The sequence below is a fragment of the Metopolophium dirhodum genome, chromosome 9 (genome assembly GCF_019925205.1).
Source record: "Metopolophium dirhodum isolate CAU chromosome 9, ASM1992520v1, whole genome shotgun sequence".
Taxonomy (NCBI): domain Eukaryota; kingdom Metazoa; phylum Arthropoda; class Insecta; order Hemiptera; family Aphididae; genus Metopolophium; species Metopolophium dirhodum.
The window spans coordinates 15,381,407-15,404,661 of record NC_083568.1 but is presented as its reverse complement, the minus strand read 5'-3'; the positions used below and the strand labels follow the sequence as shown (position 1 = coordinate 15,404,661).

General features: G+C 31.5%; 1 protein-coding gene across 1 annotated transcript in view; it reads left to right on the top strand.

Moving 5' to 3' along the window:
* Positions 1-23,255, top strand: part of LOC132951997 (calcitonin gene-related peptide type 1 receptor-like) — a 114,982-nt gene that overhangs the window by 64,056 nt on the left and 27,671 nt on the right. Inside the window, exons 2-3 of the mRNA XM_061024099.1 lie at positions 9,960-10,048; positions 10,120-10,242. Of these exons, the coding sequence (XP_060880082.1) occupies positions 9,961-10,048; positions 10,120-10,242 (211 nt within the window). The 5' untranslated portion in view covers position 9,960. The remainder of the gene's footprint in view (positions 1-9,959; positions 10,049-10,119; positions 10,243-23,255) is intronic.

Below are 23,255 nucleotides of genomic sequence, written 5' to 3'. Positions count from 1 at the left end.
TTTATCAAAAAAAATTCCTTTGTTTGATTGATTTTTGTATTTTAAGTATGCAGATACATATAGGTATGTATATTATACTAGCCGACCCGTCACAGCTTCGCCCGTGATTGGTTGTTTATTTTGTTTTTGGACAATGATATGTATAATTTTTTATTTAAATTTTATCGTTTAATGTGATCGGCAAGTGAATATAAAAAACGGTTAATGAAAACGTATTGAAATGTTTCTAACGGTATTAATGGTATTAATTTTTATAGCACTTCATTACCCATAAAAAAACGCAAATCTTAAAAAAATGATGATTGTTAATCTACTTTTGGGTGTAACATGCTGCAGCCTGCAGTAAGTGCAACTCAACCACCCCGGTAGGCAATCCGAGTACGTCGGATCGCGGACAAAGGCAACTCTTTCACCAATCACCTTGGTAGACAATTTTCAACAATTCGAATTGATCCAAGCTTGTACTTGATCTGCCCAAAAAACCAATGGCAACCGATAATAAAGAAACACAAATAATTTCTACTGTTGACTGTAACCAATGGGAACTATTAATAAATAAAAATAAAATTTCCAATGTAAACTTCAATGTCCCTGTTTGAGCAACTCTTTAAAATGCGAATTTTGGTAAATCCTTTCTTATTGCACGGTGAAAATATGAGAAGAACCCCTATTCCAAATTTCAAGTCTGTACGTTGAGTAGTTTTTGAGATACAGTGATCAGTGAGTGAGTGGTATTTGGATTTTATAAGTATAGATTACACGCGACACGCCAAGTGGGAATTTGTTTAAAACGAAGACACTTTGCAAGCGATTTCTTTTTTGAGAGAGATTAAAAATATTGTTTTGTTTTTATTGTATAAATTCTGGTAATGTAGAGATACCTATACCGGCTAGGTTATAATTTATACTTAATTTCGTAAACGAATTTATCGTCTTTACCTACTCAGATTCGACTCTTGGGTACTATAAAACGGAGTTAACTTCATTTTTTTTTCAAAATGCTACCTATACATATTATATCATAATTTATCATAATATATAACCAAGAAAATGTGTATATAGAGTTATACTAAAGTCATTAATGTGGGCTGAAATAAAGAGACGAATTCAGCTAGATTCGAAAAAAAATGTTTAATGTCCATTTGCATAGTCAATTTGTGTGCCACATAAGACATAGTTTAACATGTTTTATGTATTACATAAATTGACTTTGCATATGGGTATTTGTGTTTGATTAATAATAATAACCGTCCACTGTTGTAGGTGTTATAATATCACATTATTAGCAAAACGCGGTTCACGCTAGATTTAGAATTAAGTAGACATATTTTATAACCTGGCATCTCATGACCATACATGCCTGTATATTATACTATATGGAAAATACTAAATAGATAGTATGTACAAAATATAAATAAATAACGGTCATTTATTAAACAATTTTCATTTTATTTTCACGTAAATTACTCCGTATTTTAGTTAGGTATTTTAATATATTATTATTTATGATCAACAATTCTTTTTTTTTGCATGATACAAAAATAAACTCTATTTACTTGTTTCTGAGTATACAACAGCTGATTATAAAAACCTCCTGGTTTTTTGTCCAAAATCAAATAATATAACTAAAAGTGAAAACAATTATGAATAAAAACCAATTGCGATATCGCAAGAAAAACAACAGATATAGATAATGCATAAAATCGTTGTAAGTTTATTCTTTTACTCGCGCATATTATCTATGCTACGATAAGATATTTCATTTTAGAAACTGTTCATATTATAGACAATAACCTTCTCTGGCTCTAACAACACAGTATACTTACAATGTAATAATTCATATGGTTACAAAATAAAATTTCCATATTGTATTATTTGAGCTAAAAGTGTCTTACTTGTTCCATTAAACAATAATTTATACGTATATGGTGCATTATTATACTTGAGCTTTTGTAAAGTGTAATGACAAAAGACCACAAGATCATTTTAAATAAAACGGCATTTTGCGTGTTAAAAAAATAATCCAAATGCACGGTCGGATCTGTCACGGGTCTTGAGCATTTGCCTTAGTTTAATCTTCTTAGTACTAGATAGTAAAGGATATTATATTTATCTGTCGATTGTCAATGATAAGCCATTGAGTTTTTAAACAGGTTCTCGGTGGATACAGATTTATTTTTGGGTTAATTCATTATATTATGTATGTTAAAAAGGTATGTATAGGTGTGCATAAAGGATTGTAAAAGCCAAACTGAATAGATATATGTACCATAATGTTAGAATTTTATACATTTAAATGAATTATTGTTCTAAAATATATATATGAAATATTAACTGATTTAATTGATTGAAAAATGTAAAGTTTCTTATAAATGTCAAGTTTTGAAGAATTGTACCAATTTTAGTTATACAATATATACCTAAACATTTTGGCAAACGACAGTTTAATTTTTGAAACTTGCATTAAATATTAGATTAAATTTACGTGATCAATTTGGGCCACTTCTTCTACCACAAACATTACGGTACGGCGTACGCGTAATTAATAAGAAGAAACAATGTATTGTAAAAATCTATATACATAAAAACTAATGTTTTTCTGTATGTTCAATGAATTCCTCTCAAACGTATGGACCCATTTTGATGAAATTTGTGTATTTTTGAATAAATCCTTGAATGGTTTAGACTTTAGAATCACAATTGGATCCGATAGGTCCAACCAGGATTGGTGCTCAAACAGGGATTTTGAGATTTAAGATGGAAATTGTTATTTATAAATGGTTGGTATTGGTCATATGAGAAATAATTAGTATAAATTAATATTTTAAATGGTTTCCATTAGTTGGGTAGATGAGGTAAAAGTATCCATCAAATCGTCACGTTTATAGTTTCGAATAAAGAAATAATATCTTAAAACCAATATGAGAGTTGAATGTATATTTGTAACTATTATATAGGTTCTTAAAAACTACTTAACCGATTTTGTGGAAATTTCAGGAAAGTTTAAAGAGTAATTGAAACTACGTTCGATTTATAAAAAGTGCTATATCCAATCCACCACAAAAAAATATTCCATCCTGGTCAATGTAGTTCACAAATGTCCCGGGTGAGACAGCTATAGTTATTAATAAAATTGGGTTTGCTTAAAATTTAAATAGTAATTTACACTAGTTTATAATATTGTATCATTACCAGTCATTTATATAATGGTGAATTCTATAGTAGATTTCAAATAATACGAGGACCGACAAACTTTCGAGTATCCAACTAAGTTAAGATTTTAGTTATAAATTCATCACTATAATAATGCCCCCTGGTATGTTTAAATCTTCCTTATCATTACGACTTGCGTGGTGAACATTTATTAAAGTGTGTTAACTCGCCTTAAAATGTATGAATAAACTTACTAAACTTCTACATTAAGGGTTTGGCTAAATTTTCAACTCATAATAAACTAAACAAACACTTTTCAAGTATAAAATCGTAATAACAATACTGTTTAATAAATATTATGTTATCCGTTTCTAAAATAAATTTCAAAAAAACTTAATAACCAAATCATTAGTAATTGATTAGTCCAAATATAATATTGTGAGCTGCACAAAAAAACATAATATGAAAATTATATTGAAAATCTTAAGTAATGATATTTAAATGTATTATAAGTAGGTACCTATAATAATTATGAACGTATTACTATTATGGCACAATTAATAAAATATATAAATACGGTATGTATTCGTTTTAATTAATAAGATTGTATGAAAATCAGTTTCTACACGGGCGTAATAAATTTAACATTTTATATTAGAGTTTAAAATAAAATGTTCTGAATTTTTTTACCGCCACGACTATACTGAGTAATTAATAGTTAAAAGTATTGATCAAAAAAATCTTGGACGTAATAGTTACGACGTTTTGAGATAACCACGTATAACCTTTTAAATTTATACGACTGGAAATTTGAATTTTATCTAGTTTTATAAATCAAATAACATTTAATCAAACGATCGATAGAAAGAGTATAATATACAAACTTTAAAATATGTGAGTATAGCAGGAATGCAGGATAAACCTTGATGTAATATTTCTTTGACAACCATCGTCACCTCATATGCAATTATAAGTGGCAAGTGGACGTAGGAAGACTTGGAAACCAAACCGAAAGTTTAAATAATAACTATCCGAAGTTGAGAACCGATCACCGTCCGCCGAGTTAATGCAAAGAGTTTTTGACGAGCTGAGGAACGGGTCAACTGTCGAGATCACATTGGCAGGTTGGGGTCATGTCACCGGCCCGGCGTTCAGGAGATGTAGCTCAATGCCGAACATCGCAGGGCAGACTGCTCATGCGGACGATGAGTTCGATGATGGACTACCGTCTGCCGCTACGACGCAGGAGCCGGTGACGACCGACTCTCCGCCTGCAGCCGACGACTCGGAGCCAACCGGTTCGGCCGACCCGTCAAGTGGCTCAGCCGAAATTGATGTGGACAACACAGCTGTGCAAGTCTGAAATTCCTATGCTACATTACGCTGGTCGACATGGCAAGGACGACGTCCGTTCCCGTCCGACACGTCGCCGCAGCAGGTTCGGTCTGCCGAAGCGGACGGTCAGCTGCAGTCAAGCAGCGATCTCGCGGATCCGAAGAGACGGCGTTGTTACTCGATGCCGAACATTGCGGTACTGTTTTCGTCAACAGACACAGAGGAAGACCCGTCACTATCGATACGTCTGAGTTCGGCCGTATGATGTTTCCCGTACAGACGACGGTACACGAGCTCGCGGCAGGACCCTAATGAAGTCCGCCAGCTTGATGGTACAGAACTGGTAACCGCGGCGGAGGCCGAATAACCCAAGCGCCGCCGTTCGACGTGAAAGAGAACAAAACGTTTTTTTCACCGATTGTTGTGTTGCAGCGCTTGAAATTAGTACGTTCTATATAACATACATAGTCATTAAATCTGAAATCAATATTAGAAAATGAAGACGATTTTGAAACACACTCTCCTTCTCATAAGTAATTACGATCATTAATGATAGATAGCGATGATGATGATGATGACAAAGACGCGTCTTAATAATCGCGATTATTCAGTAACTCAAAGTCTTACGATGAAACAACTTGAAGAGTATAAAAATTAATGAATACTTTTCATTAGTACAAAATAATTTATAATCGATAATTAATTTACACTCATAATATGTACTCTATACTTTTAATATGCTTTCAATAAACTATATAAAATGCATAAAATATAAAATGTAAAAATGTAAAAGTGTAAAAACTATATAAAATGTAACTTGTTGTAATTATGTACAAATTTAAATCGATATCGGTATTTTTCCCGTAATTTATAATTGATAACTAATTTACACTCATAATATATTATTATAATATGTATTCTCTATTCTATACTTTTAATATGCTTTCGATAAACTGAATTATATAAAATGTAACTTGTTGTAAATATGTAAAAATTTAAATAATAGTATGATAATGTTCGGACGCTTGTTGAAAAAAAATGTATACCTAGAATATAAGATTGCAATGCTTTCTGCAAATCCATTAATTATGATTTACACAAAAAAACGTTTATTTTTATCTATTTAATATGTTTTTATTTGATATTATTATATTATTTGTTATTATTAACAGACGCGTAAACACGTTCTAAGTAAACACGCTAGTCGAAAATTAATTTATGTGGCTTGTGAAAATCGTGGCTATATTGCAGGTATACTTTCATTTTTTTTTTTTTTTGAAACCAGTGAAAAGATCTCTTTGTTTCGATATTCAACGAAAAAAAAAAATCGAAAAGTCATATGTCTTTAATAGCTCAAAAAGTTTGAAAATATTTTGACAATTTTCGTTTCGTACAGTAAATGCTTATGTAAATATTTGGTAGGTAAAAATTTCAAGTAATAATATTACCATCTACCGTTATATCTTTGAGTTACCTACACCAAAAAAACAGTATAGATTTTAAAGAAAACTTACACATTTTTTATATACTAAACAAATATTACGACCTTTTCATCAGTATGGTGCTTTCTGGGTCGTAGATTGGAGACCTATGCTGAACAGACTGGAAGCACTGGAAGTGATGATCGAAAACCAACTGCTTATCATTATTTATGCTTGCATGCAGGGCCGTTCAGAGGGGGGGGCAACGGGACCATTTTGCCCCAGGCCCCATTGTTGGAATATTTTAGGGGGCCCCCAAAAAGTCTTGATGTATAATAATTAAAAACAAAGAACTATCACCGACCACCGTTATTGAGACAAAAAATATCTTCTTTGCGTCATCCACATAATATTAATACTTAAAATAAAATTAAAATATAATTTAACACTTATACAGTCATACAATGCGCGAGTATAAAAGCATGACGTCCAGTCACGTAGTCAAAACAATTTCCTCCACCTCTCGTCTATGCCACCGTTTCTACTTAATAATATTTTAATATATTAGTATAATGTGTATATGTGTGTAGTATAATGTGGATAGATCGCGATAACGATACTCGATTTGCAATTTGCTACGATAGGTGACGGTGCACGCAGCACGCGATATTTTTAGACAAAAACCTATAACCGATACATTGTAGAATTGATTATTCTGAATAGTAAACCACAACCTGCACGGCCGCACCAGTCGGTTGCTTATTACTCGACAGTAGACGTATACCACACTACCACAGTGTCACTGTATTTATATAAATTTATTACTAGCACAGTAAATAGCGATTAGCAGAAACACGAATATTAGTAAGTAATAATTGATTAAAATATATACATATTATTCTTTATTTTTATTAAAATGATTAATTTTTAATATTTCTATTAGTCTTTAAAGAAGTATATCTTCGTATTGGGGCATTAAGCTATAGTCTGTATCATTATATGTACCTGTACTTACAGAATAATACTAAATTATACCTAATACGGTTATACCTATTTACATTCATAATTACATGTTAAATTTATTGAAGAAAACATTTTTTTTTTACTTGTTATCTAAATATTTTATAGCATTTTCCAGTGGCAGACTGGGAGAAAAAACAGTTTACATGTCTATAAAATTGTATTCTATGATTATCATAGTGGTTTACCCCTCGTAAATTAATTAAAAATTGAATATAATATATATTATAATAATATTATTTAAAAAATATAAAAATGTATTCATTTATATTTGTGGTTTACCTCTCGTAAACTAATTTAAAATTGAATAAAATATATCCTATAATATTATTTAAACGAGAGACTTTTTTCCGTTTACTGTACTCGATTACTTAATTTAATTTATAATAATTTAATCAAATATATAAGAAAGGACTTCAAAATATACTACCTCAAATATGTATTTGTCTTCGAATACTTTCTACCATTCCCACGTCTGTGTCAACGGGAGAAAGATCTTTCAGTAAACTGAAATTAATAAAAAGTTATTTACGTTCAACTACAGAAGAAAACCGCTTAAATCATTTAATACTTCTCTCCATCGAACACAAGTTGGCAAAGACTCTAGATTATGATGATGTTATAGACAGCTTTGCTGAAAAAAAAGCTAGGAAAAAGGTGTTTTGATATACATTTTAATATTTTATTTAAAATAATAAAATAATATACGTAAATTTTTTTTAATTTTCTTAATCTACCTTATCTATTTATTTAATCCTATAAACATCCAAGTTAATATTTTCTTTGAATATTTATAACCATCTAGGAATAAATTGTAGTTTTTTGTATACATGGTAATACATTGCTAATAATGTATTGAATAATATTGATATAAATAATATAAATAATATTCAATTCTATAATGTAAGTATGTAATGCAGTAGGTACATGAATTTAAATGAGCTTGATTGGTTGAGGTTTGGAAAAATACGTTCATAAACATTTTGTTATTCTCAGTGAGTATTTTGTTTATCATATCTTATTATTATGGTCGAAGGGCCCCCAAATTAATTTGCCCCTGGCCCCGAAAAACCTTGGGACGGCCCTGCTTGCATGTCAAGCCTGAAATCGTTCAGTGAAGTAAGAGCGCTTACTCGTGTTCTAGGCCTGGGTCGGCAATTAGTATCTAAGGGGGTTCGTCGATGATTTTAGGGATGGGGGTCCAAAAAACTTTTTTGTTTAACAAGCTGGATATATTATGCTAAAACAAATAATGAAAAAAAATCAACCGTGTTATTATCCCTCTGTGACCCACGATTCGTAACGAGGGCAGCCTATTCCCAACCCCGTTAAATTCTAGATGGTAGCAAGGCCGTAATAAACCGAATAAGGCGGGAGAAGTATATATACTACTATATTTCCAAAATATTGTTGCCTAATATTTTAATTAAATATGTCTGGACACACCAAGAACGAGCACGGTTATATGTAAAAGGAAGGACTTGATGACTGAAACTGAACAAAACCGATTGATTTCCTAATTCCGAAATTCTCTTAATCCTTATAAAAATAAAAATTTCCCTGAAATCTTACCTGTGGGTATCAGAAAACTTACACGAAAGTGGAAAAAATCGTTTCCATATTAACGATATACAGTCGTACACTTTCGTCGTGTTTTTTCGTCACTCAAAGTACTAACATTTACTGGCAAGTAGCAATTACGTCGCTTAGTGGTTATATATTTTGTCAACTCCGAAAGACACACACACACTTAATTACAGGGAATGTGTATGTTTGCGTCATGTTTTTATTGTGACACTAACAACGTCGGCCAACTTTAAGATACGTTTTCTGTTTTTAGATTTATAACTAGGCAGTATAATGGGCACAGATACATTTCGGTGTTTGACTTTTGGTTTAAAACTTAAATAATTTATCGGTTTCACTTCAGGACCTATGGTAAACGGATTACATTATTATAATAGTTGGTATGGAGAAAGTATAAGTTTACGTGGTTAAATGAATTAACCAGAAACTAATGTTAGTTAATTTGCTTGTCCCGAATGAGATCGATTTTAGTATGCGTATTGATGTGCGTATTTCAAGTACCTATAGCTAATACAACTACATTATGATTCATATTGACCAAACGCAAAAGCTATAATTGAAATTTCTGTAAGAATGAAACGTTTTGATACAAATTATTACGTTTAAACGTCTTTTACTTATTTCATATTTGAATGTTGTTTTTTTGTAATTGATCGACATTGATCGACGTTTTATATGTGTTTTAATAGTCAATTATAAAAATCAACTGAAATTTAAATTATTTTACATTAGTTTATACTTATAATATATGCTTTATTAATTTAACCTATCATTTTTTGTCAAATAATCATATTGTAAGCTAATAACCATGATGTTGATGCTGTAACAATAATAAAAAAAAAAATATATGCTATAATTTAAAAAAAAAAAATCGAAATGTACCTGAGAAATATTGCTTGGGGGGACGGAGTGGCCGAGCGGACTAAGGCATCGGTTGTGACGCACACCGGCGCTGGTTCGATACCTCGGTCGCGGGCGACATTTTTCTTCGGGCAAGTCATGGTGTCCGGAGAACAAGTGCCACCATTCCCCACCCGGGGCTCGGCAGAAACCTACGGGTGCCCCATTAGAAATTCTGCCAAACACAACACACACGTGTACCAACCTACCCAATATAAAAACCTACCAAACCTACCCAATATAAAACCTACAGTTCCCTCCCCACACCCAATGGCCTATGTTGCCGCGGGTTACCCAATAAAAAAAAAAAAAAAAATTAATTATTTAATTAAAATAGTATGACAAATAACAAATAATATCACCATTAAACAAAAATACATAGCAAATGGAGCATAATATTTAGACGTGACGAAAACTAAAAATTATCTGTACATCTTCTACTATTTTTATATAATCGTCATCAATTAAGTCTTTGAGTGTGAATAAATAAAATTAATATATAATATATTTTATGTATTTTATCTTTTAATATTTTTGTTTTAGGATGTCGGACCAAACCGCACCCAGGGTGCATGATTCAAACACCTTGTTTCTTATGGAACTTCAACAAAAATGCTTACCAAACGCGACAGGTTGGAAAATATTTCTTTATACTTTTCAATATGCTTATCAACACAGTTTTGAAAACTTTAATGATTTGCAGTGAAAACTACAAAGAATTCGTGTCCTCGGTATTTCGATGGATGGGCGTGCTGGGAAGAAACATCACCTAATACCACCGCGTTTGCCCAGTGTCCGTATTACGTGGTGGGATTCGATCCATCCAGTAAGCTAATTATAATATAATCATTAATTAGTGCGAGTGTGTTTTTATTTCCATTGGAATATGTATACATTGAACTACTCTAATTACTATGTACTTTCACGACGTCAACATTTTTTAATCACAGGGATAATATTTCTGTATTTATTTTAATAAGCCCATAACAACGGATTGTTGTTTTATTCGAAAAAAAATTAACCTTCCAGCCTGCAGTGACGTTTCTAGGATTTTTTAAGGCGTGTCAACGGAGTATAATATTATATATTATATTACTATAGATACAATATAGTTAAGTAAGGTTATAAAAAAAAATGATCTAGACCTAATAGAAACAATCAGAAATCTGCAAAGAATTCATAAATAATATGTTATTTAGGAATTGATATTCAGAACGAAAATGAAACCATGATAATATTGAAATATCTATATATATAATTATGATATAATACAATATATTATATATTATATATTATATTAAAACAGTGAGAATTTATAATAATATACAATATTATCTTAGGAGGTGATATTATCTTATTGTTCTGGTAGAAGAAATAAAATTAATATTTTTATACCTAATTATAAAATAATTTATATCATTGTACACAAGCTAAAGGGGCATCATATCACCCAAACACCAACCCTGTAAATGACACTGCTTTTAGCAGTATATACCTGAATTGCACATTTACAACTCAGTGTGGTTATTAATTTCCTAATTAATTTCATTAACAAAATTGTAAATACAGTAAATTAAATTAAAATACGCCATACTTTCGTATGAGATAACGATTGAGATATTCAATAACTCGACCTCAATAACAGTATGTAGTGAAATTTCCTATCCAAGACGCCGTGTGATCAATTTTATTATTGAATCACATTAATGTTTATTTTCACCTGATTTAATTTATTAAAATAGTTAATATGTGGTATAGTTTTTGTTTTTAATACATATAATTTCAAATACCTCATTGTCGACGTGAGCTGCAATAAAATTCGAAGTTTATACACGTGTATATTTCACACTGACGAATCAGTTGTTGAGTTATCACACATAATGTAATTGATACGGTAAAGTTTTGACGGTTGTCGTTTGCAAAGACGTTTGGCCGGGTGTGACCTATATAGTAGCAAAAATAAAATGTTGCTAACGACTGCAGTCGGTCTGCTATATCCACCTGCGGATTGTAAGTGCTCGTTGTACTTCCTCGTTCATGCGGTCCGAGATCGGATGTAAAACGACGCGAGCGGAGGGCGGCTATACGTGACGTCGACAAGCAACAGGAGTCAAACGAAATGATTGATTATTTAATATATGTATATATGTATATTATATTTCAACTATTATAAATGGTATGCTGTACACCACGCCACACCGCATTTATAGTAGGAATTGGGTACATCATCCTGTTGGGATAACACGATTTCCGGTAGTTTTGTTCGAGCGTTGTTCCGGTCATCGTCCCCGTCATCGTCTCCGTTCTGGCCACATCGTATAATATATTATTATTATAATCGTCGGTCACTTTCTGCCAACGATATCCGATTATGATATCAGGTAAATACCTAACGTCAATATTATTAACAACGCCTCAACGCGTTTCGGGTTGGATGTTCGCCGTGTCCTCGACATTTCCAGTTGCAGTTATTCAAATATGTCGTGTCAAAATACACACACGAGGTGAGCGTACAAGCTTAAGTATAAAACCTTGAATTATACGTCATTGTGTCTCCGATAGAGACGCGTGGACTCTTTGGGTGACCGTAGCCATATTCCCTCAAAAATAAAATACCGTACTTCCCCACCGTTCATTTACTTAAAAAATGGTAATAAATAATAACTACTAATAAGTAATGAAATATAATTAAATAGTAATAAAATATAATATTAGTATAGGTACCTCCAAGTTAATATTTACCATGTTTATAAGGTTAAAATATAATGAATAAAATGCTTTATAATTTACAATTACATAGTATTATCCATATTGCCCAATATATGAAGGTCATTTTACATAACGCCCGGACATTATATAAAATGCCCGGCCATTGTATAAAATGACCAAATTGTATACTTTGCCCGTAACATAAATATTACAATAACGCAAGTATAACTTGGCCTCGAATAACTGACGGCGATAACACTCAGCTCGGACGTCAGCACGTCGCGTTATTTTTCAGGAATAAAACGCGTGAAATAACGGTATATGCAAACAGGCAATCGTGTTGGTCTTCGGTGAGCGACCGCTGCCGCATCCGACCAATAAAAACGATATAATATTATGGATATCCATCTGCCCCGAGCGATTTTCTTTTGTTTGGCCGTGTATATACAGCGGTTATGGTTACATAAATCTCGGGATGGAAGAAAAAAAAACGCTACCGTATAATATTACCGCCGTTTCGTCGTAATAATAGTAATAATATATTATGATGTCCGATAAGACAGGGCGGAGAAATACGCGTACATTAAACCTTTCGAGGCAGCGTCGGTACGAAAGTACGATATATTATAGTATAGGTACGTGTGATATTATATTATATTATTATTATTATTATTATTATTATACCGAGACTGGACCGTAACTTTTATTGACGTTCACTCTCATACCCGTTAAACGCGTATGATATAAAGACCAATATTATATTTTAGCGTTATCATAATATTAAGCAGCAGCATTGTGTGTGCCGCAATGTCTATGCATATGCCACGTGATTCTATATTATACTACCTTGATTTTACATCATAATAATATTATATTATACAGGGCGCTGTAATGTTTTCCGTGACACATTTTGAGAATGTTCTCGTTCCAGGGATTGCGATCGAAATCTATGTTAGGTCAGGTTTCCAATAATTATACGTATTGTATAACACCGCACGAAGTATGTCATTCAACTGAAAATCGAAAAATATCTACACACCATGACATGCGATTAATTTGGGGGAATCAAATTTGTATTTAGGGGCTTTTCGGATTAAAATCAAGGCGAATAGTTTTTTATTTATACTTTTAAAAATATAATAAAAATATATTCTTTTAGCATATCAGTCTGTTCTCAGTACCTATATTTGTTACAACGAACATCATCAATTATAATACAGTGCAAAAATTATTACGTACCTAATTTTTGTATAATAATATATTGACCGTGCATATATATCAGAACAACATTATGTCGACTATCAAAACCGTGAAGAGTTCGTCTGATGTTAATAAACAGTCCACAACAGAAATCATGATCTAGGTGTTTGAAAACTTCCGGGAAAATTAGCCTGAAGGATTGTTTAAGGGTGTTATCACCAGTTTAATGCTGCACAGGCGATACACATCGTTGCCTAACATGTCGTTGCAGTCGATTTCCGCTGGCGAAGGAGCTCAGTCCATATCCGCTTTCATGGCTCAAGTATTTAGTGATCTGCGGGAAAATAGATGGCCGTGAAAATCAACGATATCAAGAGTTTTCAAGCGCAAATGCGATGCAAATCGATGCCCAACATGGCATTTGATACAAAGTCCATGGGCGATGCACCAGAAGCGATTCCGTCCGTCGCTTCCACGTTGATGCAAGTTTTGACGTATTCGCCGTCGGCCGAATCGACTAACAGCGAAGAATTGACACCTGCCGCTGTAGGAGCTAGCGACATCGACTTGCTGTTACCCGTCTCGTCGACTTTGCCACCTGTTCGGCCGATCGATTCCGACACCCGGCAGTTAAGTTTGATACCGAACACTGAAACACAGTTAATCGGTGATGCCGAGTCGGAAAATGGATCGACGAAACCGCTGGACCACGAGACGACCGGTGGTTTACAGGACATGATTACCCGAGGTGGATGTGGAGATGCTGCAGCAACGGACACGATAGTAACCGCGGTCTGACATAAACGTCGCACCATATTTTGTCGCGGTGTTCCCGACATAGACCGTCAAGTATAGATTATGACCATTATGTAACGTTTTGTGAGAGGTGTTGGGGTAGTGGCTTTTAAACGTCACTGCAGACTTTGCCCCCTCCCTCTCGCCTTTATTGCGCCTTTGTAATACGCTACCGTGCGCTTTTGTCCCGAGTTCGCTCTTTTGTTTCCGGCTGGACGCCGTTTTGTTCGCCGGACACTTTGAACAAATCCGTTTGGGCTTGCCTTTTTTGACGTTTGCCTATCAGACATTTTTTTGTCGCCTTGTTTGCAGCCATTTCGTGCATCGTGCCTTTGGCTCTTTGTCGTGTTTGGCGCCACGTCGTGGTCGAACTCGTTTTCCCTAGTAATACGCGTTTGTACAGCTTTTTCCGCAGCGGTAATATACCCGACCGCGCGGTATCGCCCTGTTTTCACCTTATATCTGCTATGTTCTAAGCTCTAGCCCTGAATCAAAATAAATGTTTATGTAATAATATGATACCTGTAAATTATAAATATGGCTACATTGCCATAATCTCGTGTACCTCCATGTAGTATTTATTCAATGATCTGCAGTAAATCACTTCTTTTAATCGCTTAAGATAAGCTGCAGTTGTTACTTTGGTCAGAAATTCAGAATTCTACCCCTGAACCAAAAGAAATGTTTATGTAAAAAGATGATACCTATAAATTATAAAATATATGACTATATTTCCGTAATCTCGTGTACATTTAGTATTTACACTAATAAACGTTTTTATTGTTACGTAATTTATTTAGTTTTTATTTGATATTATTGAATTCGTAAACTTTTGATCAATGGACAAAAAATTTTATCGACAAGGTACATCGAAAAAACCAAAAACGCTGCGATTTTACGAAAAGAACGATGTTTAATAAAGCTCTTCGTGGATTTGGATTTCTCCAATTTGCTTAGTAATTTTATATTTTTCTCTAGAATGATCTATTTTATAATATAGTTTTGCCATTGAGAACCCTCGTCCCTCGTCAATCTTGCTAAATGCAGGCGCTCATTCAGATTGTAATGTTATCAGTATTATGCATATTTTATAATAATATTAGCTAACAAATATATTATGCTGTACATTATACATATATGTTATTGCACAGTTTTTTTTTATTCTTTTACCCTAGGTGCTTATTATTTTCTTGTTAAATACCTGCTTGTAATTTCAAATAAACAACAAAAAATTGATACAAATTGTAATCATCTGAATTGCTGGTATTATAATATATGCATAGAATTAAGTATAGGAAAAATAACACGTTGCATTATTTTTTTTTTTTAATTCAATGTTTTACACTTTTTTGATTATACTATAGTCTTTAAGATTACCACAACCACTCGGTTGTAGGGTGTTATTTATATTGATCAATTGATTCAAACTTGATTCCAATGACTTAATGTAAAGATGACGTACTGAATATTTATTACGTAGCATGCTACTACACACATACTACATGACAGTATATTGTGAAAATGTTCGTACTGTAACTAACAAGTAATTTTTTTCTCTTACCGAAGTCGATAATATATATTATAACCCAATGACCCGGCAGTATATTTTAATAAATATAATACATTTTAATAATAAATATATCAAACCAATAAATAATTATAAGCATTGAGAGATGATATTAAATTATCTGCAAGTATTATGCAATGAAAATGTATGATATTAGGTACTTCCATGTTATTGAAATTTTAAAATTCGAAAAAAAAAATGCAATTGTTACTATTAAATAGTCGATAACAAATAAAAAACAAATTTTTTTTGTATATTATGCCTACTAAAAAATGTTCACAATTTATATTATATTTCAAATAACAAAACGGAAAAATGTGTGTTATAATTTCTATATTATGAACCTATCATTTAAGTTCCTAAAAGTGTGCATAAAATTAAAATGCCTTAAAATTGGAGAATCTACAAAAAAGTTAATATATCATTTAAGCTTAAAAATATCGTCCAATATATATTAACATAGCGATGTTTTATTTCATAAAATTCAAAATATTTGTTAAATAATTTATGTACCTATTTAACATAAAGATACATTCCAAGTAGGTTTATATTGTGCAGCTTATTAAATATTTCATGGTCTTCGAATTGTGTACCATGAGGTTTTATTGGACCGACACTGCGACGTGTATGACATCGTGTATTGAATTTTTTAAATCTAGTTGGATATTTGTCCTTTTTTAGCCTACCTAAGTGAAACCGGAAATAATAAACTGTTATTATACGTTTGAATATCCAATGTCGTCAAGAATGTAAATATTTAACCTCTCACCAACTCCAAAAGTTCTCTACCGGTGGACATTCCGGAGCAATTCTCCACTGTAATAAATATTTACTGACACCGAAGTGAATTTCTGTTCTGTTAAAATTAGGTACTGTATAATTTATGTCAGTTTGGAAACGAATTGAAGCTAAACGAAACCGATATCGATACGGTTAACAGTGGCATTTAAGTTATGAATATTATATCATAATGGCAATGCGTCATTATTGTCTACGTGATTATATTACTATATCGGAGGCTTTTGAGATATTTTCTAATTAAAATATATTAAGCTCTTCCGCGGCAGTCATCGCATGTACAGTTACCGGTCATACCGTGCGAATACAAATTGATTGGGCTCACGTTTGAATAATAATAATAATGTTAGGTACCTATTCGAAAAGTTAATAACGATTGGTTCGATGTGATATATAGTAACAATGTATCAAAGTCAATTAGATAATGGATTATGTTACAACTGTGACGGTTTAAAATACAGACGTGATACATACAGAGCTGCAAGTATTTTATGATAAAGAGTAATTTTTTTTAATTACTATTCGGTAATAAAATGTTATTACAATTTGTAACGACCAAAATAGAATACCTAACAATCAACGGCTAATTGTACTACGTTTACATATTGTATTTATCCAAAACGATAATGTACAAAAAAAAATCGTGCCGAAGATTTCCTTTTTTCTTTTGTAAGTATAGGTAAACATTTTTGGGGAATAATAATTTGTAAGTTGAATGTACCAATTAATTTTTTCTTTGTTTATAAATGGCTTGTCGGTGAATATTATTTTTAGATATCGTAGTATAGTTAATTTGGGTGTATGTTGATCATTCATTATAATACCTATATGTGTATGGGTTTGAATTAAAAATGGTTAAGCGTTTGTTTGAAATTGAGGTTCAAAGTTTTGAAATATTTAGTTACTTACAAACCTACCTAATAGTTGTTGAAAAATTATTTCATACATAACGTAATTATTTATTTAATTATTTTGAGAATAATTGTTTCCTTATTAGGTTAATAATTCTAATTAATAGTTCATAAAAGTTTATAAAGTAATTTATTGAAACTGTAATAGTTTCATAAATTATAATATAACTCTTGCCATTTACTATACATATATTCTAATTTGAATGGCTTACAAGAAATAATCAGTTATTGACATTTCGTAAATTAATTTAGAATGTATATTATTTAATTTCAAATTGTTTTGTTATAAAATATACATTAGATAATTTATTATTATTTTATTATTTTTCGCCAACGCGAGTTTGTTAACTTATTTTACAGACCTGTCTTTGTACTTACTATTCAAGTATTTAAAATAATAAATAATTGTTATTATTGACATTATTAATTAGGTAGTTACTGTTGATTAATATAAACTATTAATCTTCTATTGTTCCATTTGGGTTGGCTTATAGTCGATCGTTTGAAATTTATGTGAATAAATCTGGAATAAATAATGTTATTCCTATTAACAATAATTTATTTATATTTCATTGTCAGGATGAGTACATATAGATACATGATAATATATTCTATTTTTCGGTTTTACTCATGATAGGTATGTCAATAAATAACCATAAACTGTTCTAAGGAATTTTTCACTGACTATGAATGTAAAAATCAAGTAAATTGTTTTAAACTTTTCGAAAGTAAACTTAGTTACCACGAAAAGTTTAGCAGCGAGGGCATGCAAATATATTGTTCATATTCTCGTAAATGTGGTTTAATGAAACGGTAATAGGTCCCAGAATACTAATTTAAAACTGATGCCTACTTATAAATAACTTAAATAATTATTTTTAAATCTATTTACAACTCGTAATTAATATTAAATACAAATTAGATTTCAAATTGAGAACAAAAATAACTAAAATACACAAACTAAAGGATTATATCGATATTAAGTATGTATTTTAAGTTTTGTAGGTACCTACTGTTTAGTATTCCGATCATCAAATCAACATGTTGATTAACGTCATGGATTACACTATAATGTTGTCACCTCATTTGTTTTTCTTAATTCAGCGTCTCATTTAAATAATTATACCTATGTATTTGAAATATTGTAAACGAACATCGTTGATGTTTTCTAAATAAATGTACGAGTAAAATGTATATATATATATAAAATATATAAACGATTTATGTACAATAATTATTATTATCACATCAGTCTGGAACAGTGGAAAGCGTTCTGATTGATGGGACACCAAAACGAACGAGACCGCTAAAGTATTTATCTTTTGAAAAATATTATAAAGAACTATATTTTAGGATAACAATAGACGAGTTTTAATCTCAACGCACATAAACCACTTTTTTAATAAACGAATTTGTATATATTATATGCGTGCGTGTGTACACTATTTTCTTAATCTCGTCCATGTCCCCCCCCCCCCCCCCCAGGACTAGATACAATAAGGTATTTTTAAAAGTATTTACGTGTATATATATTATATATTATTTTACAAGGCTCGCAGAAGGGGAGGATTTTTTCGTTCAGTTTTTTCACACAATATCGGTAATATTATTATAGGCCCATATTATATATACGATCCGATAGCATTTTCCAGACTTTGTTTAAATTCTATACCTCGCGCGTGCCCATAGATTATAATATAATAGGTACTACCTACGTATTAGGCTCACAAAATCGTTAAGTACCGCAGACTATACCATCAGTCGGCAGAAGAGGATCTCCTCGACGTACATCGCGCAAATTAATCCCAAAGCGTATTACGTTATCTATAACATAATATAACTATGTGCACACGTGTGCAGATGTTTGCGATCTAAGCCACGTGTACCGTTGACGCGGTATATTATATATTACCCATATAATATTATAGTACGTCCCGCGTAATACTTATATATTTATAAATGTATATGTAGTATAGACATACATAGTAGATAATATATATCGGGGGGTACGGTCAGCCTCTTTGGTGCATCGTATATGGGTACTGCAGGCTGGCTTCGGCTTATGGACCGAGAGGCGAAGTCCTTAATATAAATAGAGATGCAGAGGATTATACAATAATATCGTATGATATAATATTATTATGTGCCTCTATCTATAATAATACAATACAACACCGGACACACTCGCCCGCCACTTGTGCAGCGCTTATTATAATATACAGTGGGATTTATATTTAACAAAACATTATAACTAGGTATGTACAACGAATAAACCTTGATATTATTTTCATTCGAAAATCTTTTACATCCAACAGACTGATTTAAAAACCTTTTAGAAACGTCACAGCGCCATAGAAAAAATCGTATCGGGAGAAAGTAATAGCGTTTGGAAAAACAACATGGTACTACTAAAAGAGTATGACTAAAATGTTGTATAAAAAACATCACCGTTTAACTATAAAATAAAATTATTGATAATATTTATGAATTTATGCACTTTTTAACTTGTTAACTTTTTTTATGTAATCAATTGTGTACGTCACTACGTCGGTTATCTGACTATACCCGGTTAACTCATGCAACAAACTAGGCATTTATAATTTTCAAACCTTGTGATGCGGAATAAAGATAATATTTTTATCTTATTTTTGACATAGAACACTATTTTAAGAATATAATATAATTTAGATACTTAAAAACCAATAGTCATTTCTTGAGATTCAGAATTCCTAGAAGGCTAGAAGTAAACAAAGCGGTTTACGACATTACCATTATTAATTATGTTTATAAATGATTTTAAATGTTAATTACTTACAATATTATTGTCGAAGTGACAACATTAATGTCAAATTAGTTTTTCGTTCAACTTTATAGAATTATAAAGTTAGCGGCAGTTATAGTAACCAAATAGTTATTTGTTTCTGAATGGACGATGGAGTTAAGCAAAAAATAAATAAGGAACATTGTAAATTTAAATAACACATTAAATTCAACCTTTTTTTTCGGAATTATATATAATAATAATTTTTATATTATACTAAGCTGCAGGTTTAGCCGTAAGAATAATTATTTTTAATTGTTTTATTTTTTTTAAATGGCCCTATTTTCTACCAATTACATTTTATTGGTTTAATAATAAGTTTAATGAGTTTAATAATGAAAAAAACGTTTCAACAACAATATAATATAAATGTGAAAATTAGTAGTAATATTTCATAAATAATTCAAAAATTGCATTACATCACGTTTAAAATTATACTAAATTGTTTCTCGCTGTATATGAAGTATGTACTACTAACATAATATTATAATGAATACAATTTAAAAGCAAATTAAAGTGTATTCCAAGTAATTATTACATGGACTACAACGACATGATGTGTATTTAATAAACACATTATGCAGTTATCATCGATGTTGACTTAAAGTCATAACTCGTATATGAATATACGATGTAAGTAAATATCTCATATGATTACTGTACCTAAGTAATTAAATATCGCGCTTCTAAATGAAATTATTTTTTATACGAAATTGAAGGAATAATTTAAATATTATTTGTTTAATTTTAATTAACAAAAAATATAATCCGACTAAGTAACTAACCATATTAAGATAAATAAACATTGATTTGAACACATCAAACAAGTGGCGAGCTGGACAAGTATCGTAAACTAATTTTCCAGTTCTTCAAGGTTAGTTTTTGAGTTTTGACCATCTCAGTTTTTGGCTTAAACAATCTGAAACAAAACAAATTTTAACCAGAACTACATCCACAGTTGTATTTTTTGTATCAAAAATGTATATACTTCTTGGGTTAATGCATTTTGTTGTTTTTATTGTTAATTAAGCTAAAAATTAAAATTAATCGTAGCAGTGAGACATTATTATTACAGAGAATAATATAATAATTTGAATAGCTTAAACTGGGAGTGTCTCACTTTCTCACCCACATAGACTTGGGATGCCAGACCATTCTAAGGAATTTACGCCTTATATAATTTATAATATATACACCAATCAAATCTTGTATGCAGTGATTTAGGAGTTGGCACTATAATGCATAATATTATACTAGAAAAGCATCTTAAGGTAAAATCAAATAAATTACACGTCGTATTATTACCTAGGTATACCTATATCAAAATTACTGTTGATATACTTGTAAGTCGTCATACCTAAAAGATAAATAATGTCTACCTATGCATATTATATTATATTGAAATCAGTTAACTACACCGTAGTCTTGAGTACAGTACAGTATATTATATTTAGAATAATTTCTTACAACATATAGCGGTCATGGAAACAAGGTACATCCAAATTAAACGAAATTTAAAATACCATCCACACATGGCCTTCTCCACCAGACTTTTCAAGGAAAATGGAAACCTCAGTCAACAGAATCCGTATAGGACATTCATCACTAACCCACGAGTATCTGATGAAGAAGGAAGACCCTCCCTTATGTGCCAGCTGTGGTACTCCCCTCTCAATCAAACACATCATAACTGAATGCCTTTCATACGAAACGGATAGACGGGAAGCAGGCATCTCAAACATCCTATCATAATAACCTTTATTACTAAGTCCAACCTTATCAATAGTATTTAATATGTAAATTATATAACATGTAAATGATTTAGAGTTAAACTCATTGTTGCCGAGGCTTAATTCAAATAAAAAAAAAAAAGTATATTATATTGTCGTTATTATTGTTACTATTATTTTGATTGTTCTTGTTGTAATAACATATAACTATGCATACACTAACTGTCTGCAGCTCATGTGCTTGTTGACAAATGTTTGGCTCAATTTCGATAGCGTTCGTAATGGAAACACAGTGCACACCAGGTGTGGCTACAAGGGGGGGGGGGCTAGAGGCAGTCCCCCCAAAGCTGTATTTCTAAACAATTTTATACAAAATTACAAAAAAAAAATAATTGACATTTTCTGAAAATTATAAGTTGCCTCCCCCTAATTATGTCTTTGGAGCCACCCCTGATGCACACGATATCCGCCCGTGAAACGATCGCACCACACATATTATAATATTGTAATATCAATTCAGCTGACATGGACTGAGATTTCGGAACGACCTCAACAAGTCCAGAACCATGTGTTGCGCTGCATTATCTTCACACCGTAGTTTACTGTGTGGGTACATATTACATATTATACATAATTTATTATATTTATATATACATGTGGGTATAGGTAACTCCCCTGAGATTTTCGATTTCCGTACACACGTCACGTCGTCTCGATCGTATATCCCCCAAAGTTCATCTCGCCACGATTTGTTAATAAATTACCTATCAGGCTTTCGACGCGATCCTGCTTATTCTTCCCGCGAATTGCCTTGAAACATAGAAAAATAATAAATATGTAACGATGTACCTATACGCTTCTCAGACATGTCACATCAAACGGACAAATAGTGCTTCTATATAGAATGAAAATATAATATACATACGTCTGTCGATCGGATGAAAAACAAAAATTTGGAAGTCGATAAAATAAATCATATGTAATACTAAATACATATTATAATACATAAAAAAAATAATAAATGATGATTATTATATTATTTTAGAATGATAAAGTGATGATAAAGAATTGTGACTTTATTGTTTTTAATTTCATAAAGCAGAATTATTTTTTAAAAACCCTGTTATGTTATATACGTACAATCATGACATATTAAATTGAACGGGTACTGACACATTTTATTTATAGGTAGTCGTTTAAAATGTAAATTATAAATATGTGAAGTGGCAGGATATACCTAACCAACAAAAATCGTACCAACTACTTCACTAGGTTCTCTAAACGAATGCTTATACTCGTCGAGATAAA